The 14,816-nt window shown below is 34.1% G+C and overlaps 1 protein-coding gene across 7 annotated transcripts in view; it reads right to left on the bottom strand.

Annotated features, from left to right (window-relative positions):
• Positions 1-14,816, bottom strand: part of LOC108725589 (WD repeat-containing protein 47) — a 73,003-nt gene that overhangs the window by 18,830 nt on the left and 39,357 nt on the right. The window contains exon 1 of one of the 7 annotated variants that reach the window (XM_018452706.1): positions 10,888-12,634. The exons of 5 other annotated variants lie outside the window; for them this stretch is intronic. In XM_018452706.1, coding sequence (XP_018308208.1) covers positions 10,888-11,859 — 972 coding nt within the window. In that variant the 5' untranslated portion in view covers positions 11,860-12,634. Of the gene's footprint in view, positions 1-7,293; positions 7,337-10,887; positions 12,635-14,816 lie in introns of those variants that run through there. One more of the 7 variants, XM_018452709.1, reaches the window with a different exon arrangement.

The raw sequence follows: 14,816 nt of genomic DNA, 5'->3' as shown, positions 1-14,816 counted from the left end.
GCAGGCGTTGCACGGATGGATTTATCCCAACGATCGATTCGGGCAATATGTATATTTCGTCGCGGTACAAATTACTGGATCTGGCATCTCGCGAGACAACTCTTGCAGATAAACGCAAGTAAGAATTTATATGACTATTCATAGCGCGATTCTCGGATATGGATGATGATTTTATGGCTTAAAATTAATGTTATTTATACACGTATAAATGTGTACCATTCGAATATTTTTCTTAATTTCATTTATATGATAGTAATTTTTATTTTTATTATATAGTACTCTAATTTGTTAGCTTTGAATAGGGAGTGACGAAGAGAAATATATTCTGCAGAATATATAGTTGAAAAAAGTTAAACAGTACCTTTTCGGTTGAAATTACAATGTGCGAGATTCATTTGTCAATATAAATTTGGTTTCTTCGACATTAATAGACGTTTGTAGTGCGTTCCTTAAAAAAAAAAGGTATGTATTTTCTTTATCGCGGAGCGCCGCCCTGGCGTATGAACACGCCAGTTTGGTTTTCCATCGCTGCTTTCTCCGATACGCTCCGTTAATAATCCACCGCGATATGTAGCAATCCTCTACCATTTTTCTTTCCGGCCTCTTCTTTTTTCATACACGGTATCATCGGTTGCTGCGGCGCATACATACGAAATTTCCTTTCGCCACCGTGTAATTATGCGCGCGTTTGTAAATCGTCATTCGATTCTCAACCAATTATTATTAACACCATGATTTGCGCGTCGCATCAATTTCACTACTTACATTGACTCGCGTTCTTTCAGGATAAGCGTGTATAATACTCGTTGATTATATGTCGAGAATGAAAGTGACCCTTTCGCTGTATTTAAGTCATTCGAACAAGATCAATTGCAATAGATAAAGTCAAGTCTACTTAATACGTATATTTCAATTTTGATTAAATGGGTGATAATAAGTATCTATAGATGGATAGGGTGATAATAAATAATCTAATTTCGATTGATAAATGATGGTGATTATACTTGATTCATTGTTAGGACTTTCTACAGGTATATGTGTTAATTTGATATTAAACGTTTCGATTATATGAGGGAGAGAGAGAGAGAGATACAATACTTATATTACATAATATTCTTAATTGAGATATTCTTCAATTTAGGTACTTTAATCTGTTTAAATTCGATGTAAACTAAAATTATTTATTATAATTTGGCAAACAACGGCGAAATATAAATGTTACAGATAAAAGCTGGATTTCTTCCAGTGGATACTCGAATCAATTGACACAAAAATCACGGAAAATAGACCGCGAAGCATATAATCGACAGGAGACGTCGACGTTGTTGTCGATGCGTTACTCCGCAGGACATCTGCGTTTTAGAGAAAGTATCGCGCGACACAAAAAGTAAATTGCCGTGATCCGGTGGCATGAGCACATGTGATTTATCTCAATGTGCGAAAAGAGGATGCAGCCTTTCGGATGTCTTTTTGTCATTGCGTGGATCTTTAAATAATTATCGTGGTCGGCCGCCGTTAGAAACGCTCGTTGGGTCGCGTGGGAGAGTCAATGGCGAACTATCATGCATCGTTGTTAAAATACGATGGCTCTATGTAGATCGCGAGAAAACGAAATCTGGAGCGAGCGTTTGTTCGGGAGACAGCGGCAGATTATCTCATGACGAAACCGAGGGTGATCCATACAAGCCGTAAAAGAGTTCATCTGATTAGATGAAAGATTACCATCTTGGAAATTAGAACGTAATAGTGAAAGGAAGATGGTCTGGTGAAATGAAAATATCGCATTATTAAAAACGTATTAAGTGATATTTCGTGATATTAGAGAATAATAATAATTAAATTATTAAAAGATAATATGTTAACTATTTAATGTGATTTTTTTAATGATATAATATACTTGTATATTAAATATTAATTAGAACGTAATTTTTCAGTACAAATTAAAGTCTGCGATAAAAGAAAACAGAAAAATAAATGATTATTTTAGTAAACCCTTTTTTAAACTTCAAATAATCTTTTTTTGTATAATAATGTTTTGTATAATATAACATTAAAATTAGTAATAATGAGGCGATAGGAGTCGTCGCTGGAAATAGTTGCGCAAAATGTAGAGTATTAAAATTTACTACATCAAAACGATATTAGGTACATTTAAAAAACTTGAACGGTTCGGTTCATATTTGGGCCATCTTTAGCAGGATGTTGACAAAAAATAGAAAATATCATTGCATCGTTGCTTGATTTGTGGTCACGTCAGTAATGAGATAAGAGTCTTCCTTGTCAATTTTATTGACCATTACAGTTCATAAGCTGAGTGGTAACTGAAAGCCTCAATCTAAGGATTATTATTAAACCGTTACTAACGAAAATCAAATGTATTGACTCACCTCAAATGACAAAACCACAAACATGATGTAATTACATATGCTGTTAGATCTTTTAGCAGTCAAAGCTTGGAGATACAAGTTCTGTTAAATTATACGTTACGTATCGATAATCGTTAAAGTATAAAATAGATAGATAGTGACATTGCGGACAATAAGAAAGAGAAACAAACGTATTTACATTTTATTGAGGATTTCTATGTAGCCATTATTTAAGCCATCCGTGTCCGTTTTAATATTGAGACCATTTGATTGTGGCGGCTTATATGTAATATCATTTTCGCCAATAGGCGTTTATTATAATTTCTCTCTACATCCAAAACCTTCACATTCTCCCAATCTCGTGATTAATAAGATGCATCATGTGATCAGTAATAACATTTTGAGTTGTCGTATTTCTGCGTATATGGCTATGATATTCTGAAAGTCTGATTTTAAGTTTTCGATACGTCTGCCCAACATAAATACGATGCATCGCAATCCTTACAATTAATTTTGTAAATGACATTCCTTTTTTATGAAACTGGTAAGGGATCTTTATGTACTTTGATAAAGTTGCTGAGTTTATTAATACTGTAATAAGAGATATCGTGTACAGTGCCAATGAAAATGTTCTTGAAAAGTTCTGTATAATAATTAAACTACATAATTGTATAATAAATGAAAACTAGTAATATCATCTTCATTTAAAACAAGTATAATTTTATTCCTTCGTATGACTGTGCGAAGAGAAGAAGTCGTTGCTTAAATATTGATGCACATAATGATGCCTTCCGTGTCCAATACGATTTCTTCTTTCTCAAAAGGAAAATGTCATGACTTGCAAGTGCGGACTGACAAGAAATGTTGTCGAGGTCAAAGTTATCGCAGAGACAGGCATACGTTGACCGAGTTTTCGGTACCGGAATTACCAGCTACCAAATTCCTACTTCAATTCGCACAATGATTCTGCATTATACAGTCATCAGACGTACGAGAAATACATTTTGTTCCTTCTCACGGTCTACATTTCTTCCTCTTTTCCTTATTCATCAAACTCGATTCACATTTTTATTATCATTGATCTTAGAAAGTTCGATAGGAGAAGTAAAATTGCATGATTTTATCGTTCTGCGATTCGGTGGCTACTGCAAGCGTGAATAAAAATTGCTTAATTTACGCGTGACAGAGCAATCGGGTTGACCTTTTCATTTTGAAAAGCTATCGATAGCTGACAGCTGCAGTTGAGAAACAACTTATTGGTTCTCTAACTTGTTGCACACTCGCGAATAAGATTCGCTGAATAAGTGCTCGTATGTGCGCACCTTCTTATTTACTTAATCCGAGAAGTTACATATATCGTGAGAAAAAAAGGAACACGACCAGTTTTCTTGCGTAATACTTGCGTATGCGACCAATCACGACCCTTTTGTCGGGATTCAGAGCGGAGTTCGGAGCGGAAATGAAAAATGTAACGCGCCAAGTATGACTGGATTGTCGGCATCGTGTACCGTTAAAAAAACTAATAACAGGTTGAACAGTGCCTGTCACGAAAACAGGCAATGCGATAACTGGCATAACGAAATGTAAACCGTATATTATCAAGTGCGCTGTAATTATCATACGTCCGGTCTTGATACGTGAACCATGACTTAAGCCGCTGTTGACGGACTATGTCGAAAAAATATTATCGAAAGTGATACCTCGACGTAGAAGGCGGAAGAATAAAGGTTTCACACTATGATGATAGTTTAAAATTAAAATATCAATAAAGATAAAGGTGCGACGATATGTTAATTATTATCTCATTGCTATATGTAAGTATATAGATTATATAATTACATCGTTACATCAATCATTATACAATATATCATTATACAATACTTACAAATTAATTTTCAAAATTAAGTTATACTATATACTTAGTTAAAATACAGAGATAATATTCCAACTTGTATTAATAAAGGAAATAAAATAACTTTTATTTTATTAGCTAATTAAATTGATGTATTTCGTTCTAACTAAATTAACGTAATTTTTTATCGCACAATAATGAATAAATTATTGATCAAAATAAAATTGAAAATAACATCAGAAGTACTAAGAGAGAGTCATCAGGCATTTTCATAAATGAAAAAATAGCACAATTACTTCAATCTTCTCTTATATCACTTAATTCAATGAAAAATTCAATTCAATTACTGATCTGTTATCAGTATTATGTGAATTACTCTACGGCAAGCATTGTGATGTATCGTGTTTTCACAAATTACAAGCATCACGATTGGGAGAAAAGATCGCGCCAGTTTGCAGCAATCACAAGAAATTTACAAGAAAGTGGATTACTATTAGATGCGCCTGGTCGAGCTTACATCCATCAGCATGAAGATCGCGACCCAGATTTTCTCGGCAATAAACTTAACTATTCGGCTATATTTTGAGTTGTATCTTTTCAAAAAATGAAAAAATATTTGCTTTTCTTCTCAGAAATAGTAAGAAAAATTACCGTGCTTATTACAATATGTTATTATCGTGAACAACAGATATTAAAGACTGCTGTACACCGATAATGTAGAGCTCCTCCTAGAGAGTGTGATATTCAAAAGGAAGAGAGGATGACCAAGCATCGTCGAGGTAGAGACTGGTGAAATCATTTACCATCAATGTATCTTCTGGTACATTCACCAAGCTAACGTAGGTTTCTGTTTTATCCGCATCAAAGTGTAGTGCGCATAAATTATCCGGTATATTCCAGATTTGGATTAAAATACTGACAATTAAAAAAGATGTTAAAAAATGAAGCAGCTCCAAATAATTTCGATTACAATAATGATTTTTTAAAAGATATAAACGGAAAAGATCAAAGATTCAAAATATAATTTTATAAATTTTTCTCTTTAAAAGCACACGTTTTACAGGATAATTTACAATAACTAAACAATTTCAGAATATTATCGAAGATAATATTTTGAAAATAAATATGATTTCATAAGCAGTACTTTCAAGATTTATGTACAGACGTTTTCTACAAGAATGTTAGTAAGAGAGGATTTTATTATATGTACATATTTACATTCTGACATTGTATCAAGATAATACAAGCATGAACTTGAAATTTGCAGACGCTCGCATTGTCATCGCCTTTTTATTATCCTCCGACGTCAAGTATAATTAGCGTCATCATCATTTAAATGATGATTACTATTTTGCTGCCGCCCACAAATGGAGAAACAATAATCGTTTCGGCGGCAACAAGCGAATGATGGACTACGACGTCATTAGCAATGTAAATCATCTCGTCTTCCGCACGTGATATTTTCTAAAGAGAAGCTATATTCAATTTACGATAAATAATGTAATTAAATACTCCAAAATCCGCATATGTAAAACTGCACTAATTTGAATCCCGTCGGAGCTTTAATTAAAAATGTGGTTGTATCATTATAATTTTTATCGTTACTTTTATTTCAAAATAAATTTAAGAATTTATAATATGAAGATCATTTGTGTCTCCTAGAAATAATAAGAAAATCGTTCAAAGAGTAGAAATATAATGAAATACACTTGAGAAAGTAAAACGAATCAGAAAAAACGAATATTCATAGGCGTTGTCGGGCACGTCGGCGAGCAAAGGTGCAATGACGACCCACGCGAATCCTACCATAAATGGAAATCTGACTGACAAGTTATTACTTATGATGAAAGAGGATAACGTGTGTTTAATTTTAGATTAAAGGAAAAATACCGATCATTGCAAAAACATGTTTGCTCTGGTAAGACTCATATTAAGTCAATTACTATGTAATCGTTATTTCCATTTGTAGCTTGACAACTAATTACCATTCAGTCATATGAATCCATTAGCGTAATCCGCAAAAAATCCGTTTCAACATTTCATTTAAATTCAAAGGAAAATCCAGTGTTCCGATAATACAATACATGAAAGAGAGCTGTACTAAAAATTTGCTAAACAGCTAAAAAAAAATCAAATTAAGTATCTCTTAGTATTTTCCAAAGAAACGATAGATTTGTTCGAATGATTGAACAATGTTATTATTATCGTCGTAAATGTCGATTATTTCACTGGTAAAGAAAATGTTTACCACAAATCATGATCATAGCAGAACGCAGTTTGCGGTACCGATAAAAAGGTCATGTACTACGATGAAGACGAAGAAAGGAACGTTCGATTTCACTGAAATGCAGGATGAAGAGATGATCATTGTCTCCCTACATAATGTTTCGAAAAGTTTCAGAAACTATGTATACGTGACGCGAGCTCGAGAACTTGCGCTTTCTCGAAACTATTTCGTGCGCATTATACATATAAGATTGTTCATCAGATTACAAATCATTGAAATCATATGTTCAAGATGAGTAATTTTTACATATTAATATAAATGACTAAGTATACACAATTTAGTTTTAATTATAGCATTGGAGCATTAAAGGAAATTAAGAAAATTTTATCCAACATAATAAATGGATGATAACTTGATAAACATAATTTGCACACAATAATGTTGATAAAATGATGATAAAACGCTCTTACTCATCGCGAAATCACAACAAACATTATTCGCAAAAATCTCTTTTATCGACTTAATTAGTGGTGTTGAATTCTGCATGAGTTTGAACGAACATTTAATAGATTCTTGACTTCATTGATTCTTGTATTTCATTTAATTTTAATTTAATCGTTAATAATGTTAAATTAATCGTTAATAATTAAAGCCAAGGAATATTACAACGAAAGAAATATGAAAAATATATCTCGAAAGAAATTGTAAGATACGTAAAGAATTCGTAATATTCTTTCGTAAGCGTATCATGATTGTAAATGATCAAAAATAAATATCTTATAATTTAAATATATTATAATTTGTCCTTGAAAAGATATGTATATAGACGAAAACTTTAGTTTTCTCACCCGAAACTCCAAAGAATCCATCGCACCATCCGAGAGAGATTCATAACCAATTCGACTCGTCCACATGAAATATGGAAGTAACTTTTTCTCAAAACATGGTAGCCCTCGCATGACGATTAGGAATAAATGACTTCGAGATTAGGATCTTTGCAAAGTTACACTGAGATATTCGGAAATTAACACTCGCGATAGACAGATACCGGCCTAGCTGAGTGTCTGGCTGACAATAGCAGAGTGAATGACCCTGCCTACTAGAATCGAATGTGAATGGAACGTGAGTGGATTCTAGTCTTCAGTCTTAAAGACCTGTGAGCGTAGTCCCCTGAACATTCCGAGCGAATAAATTGAGAAGACGACTTTCCATTTCTATAGATTCCGAATCACTTCGAAAATTCCCGTAAATCTACATCTTAATTAAGTCAAGGACTACCGTGCAAACATTTGCATAAAAAGCATAAAGAATTTATTTCTATAAGAACAGACAAACTTAAATTAGTAGTACTAATTTGAGAAAATTACAAAAATTAGCATATATTATAATTTTCGTACATATAAATTTTTCTTATATTCATTTGTATCAAATATATTTATGACTTCAATACTTTGGTGAATAAACTGGTGAATAAAAATTGTTTAAATTATTATTAATTGTTTATTTATTTATTTATTCATTATTATTAATTATTATTAATTATTATTGGTATTGTGTTCAGTATTTTCAATTATAATTTTAAAATGTAAAATTCTATAGGAAATCTACAAGTTTTTGTAAGGATCGAAACTGTACAATTCCTATAGTGAGAAAATTCCACAAGCTATCTAATAAATAATTTCTACTTCATACAAAAAAAAACGTCTTGACTATCCTACGTCAATATTCTTCTCCGCAGATAATTTAAAGTGCTCTTCCGTGTTCCTACTAGATCATTCGCTATCAGTGCTGCACGATACGTATCTGAACAATGAGTCACCGAAGTTGAAAATTAAAATATAAAAGAGAGCCTAATTTTTACAACCAATTTGTTGTGCAAAATTATTACGATTTACCTAGTTGCTCGCTTCCGGCTACTATTCATTTTTTATTATGCGAAAATTGTTGCAATACCGTAGACGTGCGTGACACACGAACGTCCTCCTGTGGGTCAATTTTGGTCAGTTTGTACGCCAATAAGAGTCAATTTTTCATAACGGTACCGAAACGGCGATCGGTCAATCATCTTGGATGTCATCGTACCGTGAGACAGAACGGTTCCGGAGCCGTGTGACACGCGGAAAATCGCACGTGCTCGCCGACCGTGAAGCTGCATGTATATAGGTAAAATGCATCGTGCACGAAGCGCACGTGCGGCCGCAGAACAACTTCGGCGCCCTGCATAAAACGACTTCGCATCCTTTCATCAAGAGAACGATATAAATATGCATTAGACAAACGAAATATTCAACCTTTTTCTTTTCGTATGAACTTAATATACGATTATCAATCAGCAATATTAAAAAAAATATTAAAGAATTAATTTCACATCTACTTAAAAAAATTAAAATTATTTATTCCGAATAAAACAAATATAATGATAAAAAAATCTATATTATATCTTTTACAATATCAAAAATAGATATTAAAAGATAAACAAAAAATTTTTATCTGTAAAGCGTAAAACTTAAAAATTTAATTTCTTAAAAAAGATTACTTTATCATAGATTTTTTGGCATTGTTATATTAATAATGGATAAATTCATGTATATGCGAAAAGCTAATTTTTTTTAAGCCGACCATATCGAGCGCACCGACGCTCGATATGGATCGTATGTATGTACACGCGTAATTCTCGTGTTATATAGAAAAACCGAGTGACCACAGAGGAAGGAAATGGGAGGGAATAAGGGGGATCTGTCCGCAAAAATGTGAATTATCGCTGGAGCGAGTGTGTAGGCTAACCGCTCATGGCCGAACGCTGTGCGTAGGTTGTACCTGCACAGGGAATTTGTTTCAGGAAATGCGCGGATCCATTACCTACAGGGCAAATAGTTAGAGAATATAAGCACCGTAATAATGTAAGCCGACGCATTTATCAAAAAAAGGTTAAATAACTGGTTTAACCTTTATTATTTTTTATCCAATAATTATATAGTAATTTGTCGAAGGTAAATATCGAAAATATCATGTCGATAGAATTCTACAGAATTCTTTTAATCCCTAGCGTTTTTACGATACAATATTAAGATATTTAAATAAAAAATAATTATAAAAAATTCGATCTTTTTTTTATCGAAATGAAATTATCTGAGTTGAATTTTAATTCATCGCATATTGGTCTTTTCTGTAACGTACATAATAAATTATACAAAGCAGCAAATATTCATGTGCAGTATTTTAGGTTTATTTTTAAGAATAATTTTAGTAACTATTTTATGTGATAATGAAATATGATAATTGATGAGAATAAATTGAACCTGAATATATCGAAACTTGAGCGGACGGTGGCATTGACGTATTTACCCTATCTATACTGAGACGCTATCGTAACGTTTCGATGACTAACACTGCGTGACATTTTCATACCATGCAAGGCATGTCGGTGACGTAAGCACCTATCGGAAATGCTTATTCCCCTTCGTGTTACGTGGAATCAATCAACTTACCGACAAAATTCAAAAACATTCAATATCATGAAAAAATCAGAAAAAAATACTTCAGTAGAGCTACTTAAAAAATGCAATATAGTTAGTTTAATCGAGAAGACAAGCGAGAATTAAAACCGATATAATTTCGATGAGTCTAGAGTTCAATACTACAAACGCACAAAAATCATCTCACAATGCTTATTCATGGCAGTGCATAAATAAGCATACATTTCTTTCATTCTATAGAAATGTAAATTGAGATTATCTATTAAATTTTATCGGTTTCGCGAATCTACGCAAAATGCACGGACCAATGTAAGATATAGATCTAAATATGGGATCAATTTGCAAAATCCGGCAGATTCTCTAACATTTTTCCACGGACTCCAATGTTGTCGAAGAGTGGGTTACACGGTGTAACTGTTTCGGTAGATACATTCCGCAACCTAATATTTAGCGTATATATTAACGGATCCCGAGGTTTTCCCACGCGTCAGTGCGAGTCATGTATGTACATAGGATCGCCTAACAAGGATCGATAAATTTTTACTCGCTGTCGTGCAACGATCCAGCCAGGTAAGTACCTCTAACTGACAAGCCAACTTTATTTTCTTGTCGTGAGAATGGAAAATAACGCGAGACAATTCGCACAACGCTGAACGTTGTAAATATGATAGAAGTGCTTTTCATATATCCTACGGCCTTAGATAACAAACATTTCTATCATAGAAATAACAGTCTACTTACACGACAAATCCTTTTCACGTGAATGATATTTGTTGATCGACTTTCATAATCATATCTATTTAACAGTGCTATAAAAGCGATATTATCGCACAGCTTACTCAGCTCTTCTACTTATCGATGGCATCATCAGCGGCCTTTCACATGATATCTCTCTCTCTCTCTCTCTCTCTCTCTCTCTCTCTCTCTCTCTCTCTCTCTCGACAAGTAAACAGAACTTGTTATTACCTGGTCGGTACCACCGAAGCTTCCTTCCTCCCAAATCGGATCATCCCATCCGCCCGAAGAGCCCGAGGAGCCTCTGCGACCTGGATCCCACGAGTTTCTCTTCAGGTTATCCAAAGAATCCATGGAGAGTCTCCTCCGGTCGTACGAACCTCGTCTGCCACTAGAAAGCGGCATCGCCGACTTGGTGTCAGGCCTTCTGAGATTGTTCGAGATTGAACTTATCGATGACGGATCGCCGCTCAAAGTCACATTTAGGTGGCTCCTCAGATTTCCGCTGGAACCAGCGAGGCAGCTCTTCAGATTCCCGTTGGAATAACTACGCGCCTTCAGATTCCCATTCGACGAGTTCAACCCGGTCCTTAGATTCGCGTGGGGATCCACGGAGGTCGCAAACAGGCTGGCCAAATTCGGAACAGCGTCGCGCCGCGTAGTCGTCGGTCGCTGGAGATTCGTCATCGACTTCGCCACGTAATCCCGTCGCAATGGCGAGTTATAGCTTGATATGGTGTCCTTCCTGAGACAGCCCATGGAGCGACCTATAGGGTCTTTTCGCAAAGGCGACCCGCCGATGGTGTTTGAAAAAAGATCCTTCCTGTTGTTGATAGCGCTCATAGATGATCCCAAAGGATTCTTCCTCAGAGTACTGGGAAAAGTCGAGGGGTGCAGTTCCCTCTTAGGCGGCGACATCGGTATATTCAGCGAGCCTCTTCCGGTGGGAGACGTGGTAGTATAACTGTAAGAGTCATGACGTCCAAAAGAATCCTTCCTAGTCGCATGATGCAGATTACCAAGAGAGCCTCTGCGGTTCCAACAGTTCTCTTTCGCGTGCTTGCCGTGCACCTCACAGCATTTGTCGATTTTAATCTCGTGCTTGATTAATTCAGGATTGTTCTGCAGTTGCTCCAGTTTGACGTCTCTGAAAAGTTCCTCAAGGCGACGTATAGCCGCTTGCTGGTGTGCCGACGTTGACATTGTGAGATTATGATGAGAAAATATTTTTTCAAAATGTGAACTCAATTAGAGATTACAGAATCCTTTCTCTTCTCGATCTAGTATTCGACCTTGTAGGTACACAATTTCCGCGCTCCGCTCGTGCACCACATAATTGTTCGAGACACTTATATAGGAATTTGTCCGTTCGGATTGTCTCGCCTGGTGATTTTTACGGCTACCAGGATGTTAATTAGCTCACAAAAACACCTCTTGATCCCGATGTAAGTTAAGAGAGATATTTCGTCTCGTTCTTAATGTTCATCGACCATGTATTCCGTCGTAATATAATAATGCTCCTGCATAACAGCAATAACTTCTCGAATGGCTTAGATTGCTTATTAGAACATTATTTGGTAACGGGGAAAAATCTTTCACGCATTATTTCATTTCTCAAAATTTTTCCAACCACATTCTCTTGTTACGTTTCAACAAGTTTCAGCAGCTTGCTCGTGTATGTACTACGTTTTTATAGCAACAAAAGTGTTCTATTTTATATCGAGAATTGCTAGCAATTCCGTAGTGTTACGATTTCATACAGATGAGGTCACGAGATAAATTTAATTTGCAGTACTAATGTCCGTTTGATACAGTTCTGTACTTACAGTTCGAGATCACGTGAAGGGATTGGCGATCTTCGATTCTACCTTCGCGGCTCGTTAAGTAACCGGCGTGCGCGACAGCGTGGTGGGAGAGCGATTGTAACGATATGAAAACGCGTGTGCGACGTAACACACGTCTGATGAGGTACTGGAGTACCGCGGTACGTGAGAGACCCGGTGCCTCGAAGGAGCTCTCCGCCATGCGGAGATCCCCACCAAACCGGTGTGCCATTCGTTCAAAAGCGAAGTATCCATATTAGGTCAAACCTTATGGGTTTGTCGCGCAAAATTGCGAGGGAACTGTCAATATGACCTTGACACATTGCGGAATCAGGTCGCTAACGAAAACACGCTAACGTCACTATAAGATCCAGCTTACCCACTCGACAAACGATGCTCGATAAATGCATGTACATAATTAAACCCATCTTATCTCACATCATGCAAATCCTGTGTAATGAGTCACATCGCGATTTCCTTCATAATCAGATGCAATAAATTAATAAAATCTTGACTAGATTTCGTCAACTCAATTCTTTTATGGAAAAACAAACTAAAAAAAGTTCGCAAAAATACGATTTTGAAAAGATCGCGTCAAATGTCACATAATAAATTTATTATGGGGGGGGGGAATATTTTTATACCTATACATATATAAAATATTATGTATTCCAGAATCTTTCTAATCCTAACAATTGATTAAATCAATCAATCAATTGGAAAATAGATGATTATATATAATAGAGCGATTATTTTTAAATATTTAAATACGTAATCTTCAGAGCAAAGCTAGGTAAATAAAAACCAAGATAAATGGAATCGAAAAAAAGAAGAGACAAAATTATACTAAACGTAATGCAATTATGTTTAAGTGTCGGTACTTATCTTCCTCGTAATTAATCAAAAAAGATAAATTCGTAATTGTAGGAGATATAAAATGTAATATATATGACGAAATAAAAAAAATTAATATCTTGAGAAACACTCGAACTAGCTAAACGATATGCAAAGAAAAAACACTTATGTTGCAGAATATTACAAACTAGAATGGCAAGTGACTCATCTTCAACCTATGTAAACACCAATCGGCATCATGCTTTTAAGCAATAGTATTATCTTTTCATGTAAAATACGAAGAATTCCTGTCATAAGAATATAAATTGAAATAAAAATTAACACAAATACATTAAAATCAAATTATAAAACATATGATTCGAAATTGGCGAAGAAATGTAAGTATATAAAAATAAAACGGAAACTAAAAAAGAAATGAAATTAATTTTTAATTAATATTAATTAAATATATAAAATTTCTTTTCGCATTGATGCTAATTTTACTTAAATTACAATTATTTGCATTATTTCCTTTATATCATAGAATAATATCTCGACAAGATATACATCTCGAAACATCCATAATAGTATTATACTTTCACTTTGAATAAAAAATTGGAACACGAAAAAATTCTTTCATATAAAATACATCGATCAAATTAATTGATCTTCATGATCAGGATAACTAATACATTCCTATATAAAGTCTTTTTTATTGATGACTCCGTAATTATAGTTAGCGCCATCTCCGGATTAACGGGAAGGTAGAAGAACGATTTGCGAGTATGGTATCTGGTGAACGGAAACGTTCTTTCATGTAGCCAACGAGATGGAGCCGCAATTGCGTTACACTCCATAGAGGCAACACAGATTAGTGCATCTATGTGGACATATCACAATCAAGCAAATATAATTTCTGTATATAAAGACTACAATGCACCACAAACTATATTCGAACAATCTTCTGAAAATCAAATTATGCTTTCTAAGGTATAATGTAAAAAAGAATTAGAGCGACCTGTATTAAAACTATGTAATTTGTCCTAAAAGAGAAATGTTAATTAATGTATTAAATAATTAGATATACTAAAGTTGCTACAAATGTTGTGATTGTATTAGTCATAATTAATGAAGGTATTTAGTTTTGTCACAATTTTATGATATTAGCAGATGTTGTTCCGCTATATTTATTTCCTATATGTACTGCTATACCTATATGTATTTTTCAAAAATTATCGAAAACAATTATTATTTACAAGATAATTTATATTTTAATTTTAAAATTGTAGATTTTAAATTTAAAGAATGTAAAATATAAAATTTACAAAATTTTAATTAATATGAATATTAATTCTTTATGCTTATTAATTTTAATGAACATATGCATTAGTAACCCATTTAACACGTGAATAAAAATATATGATGATAGCTTGTGGATATGAAGTAACGTACGATATTAACTGAGATAAGCAATTAGTGTTACGAAAAAGGAATAGCAATTAG

The sequence above is a fragment of the Mycetomoellerius zeteki genome, unplaced genomic scaffold (genome assembly GCF_001594055.1).
Source record: "Mycetomoellerius zeteki isolate Tzet28-1 unplaced genomic scaffold, Tzet1.0 scaffold35, whole genome shotgun sequence".
Classification (NCBI taxonomy): domain Eukaryota; kingdom Metazoa; phylum Arthropoda; class Insecta; order Hymenoptera; family Formicidae; genus Mycetomoellerius; species Mycetomoellerius zeteki.
This window is presented reverse-complemented; position numbering and strand designations above follow the sequence as displayed.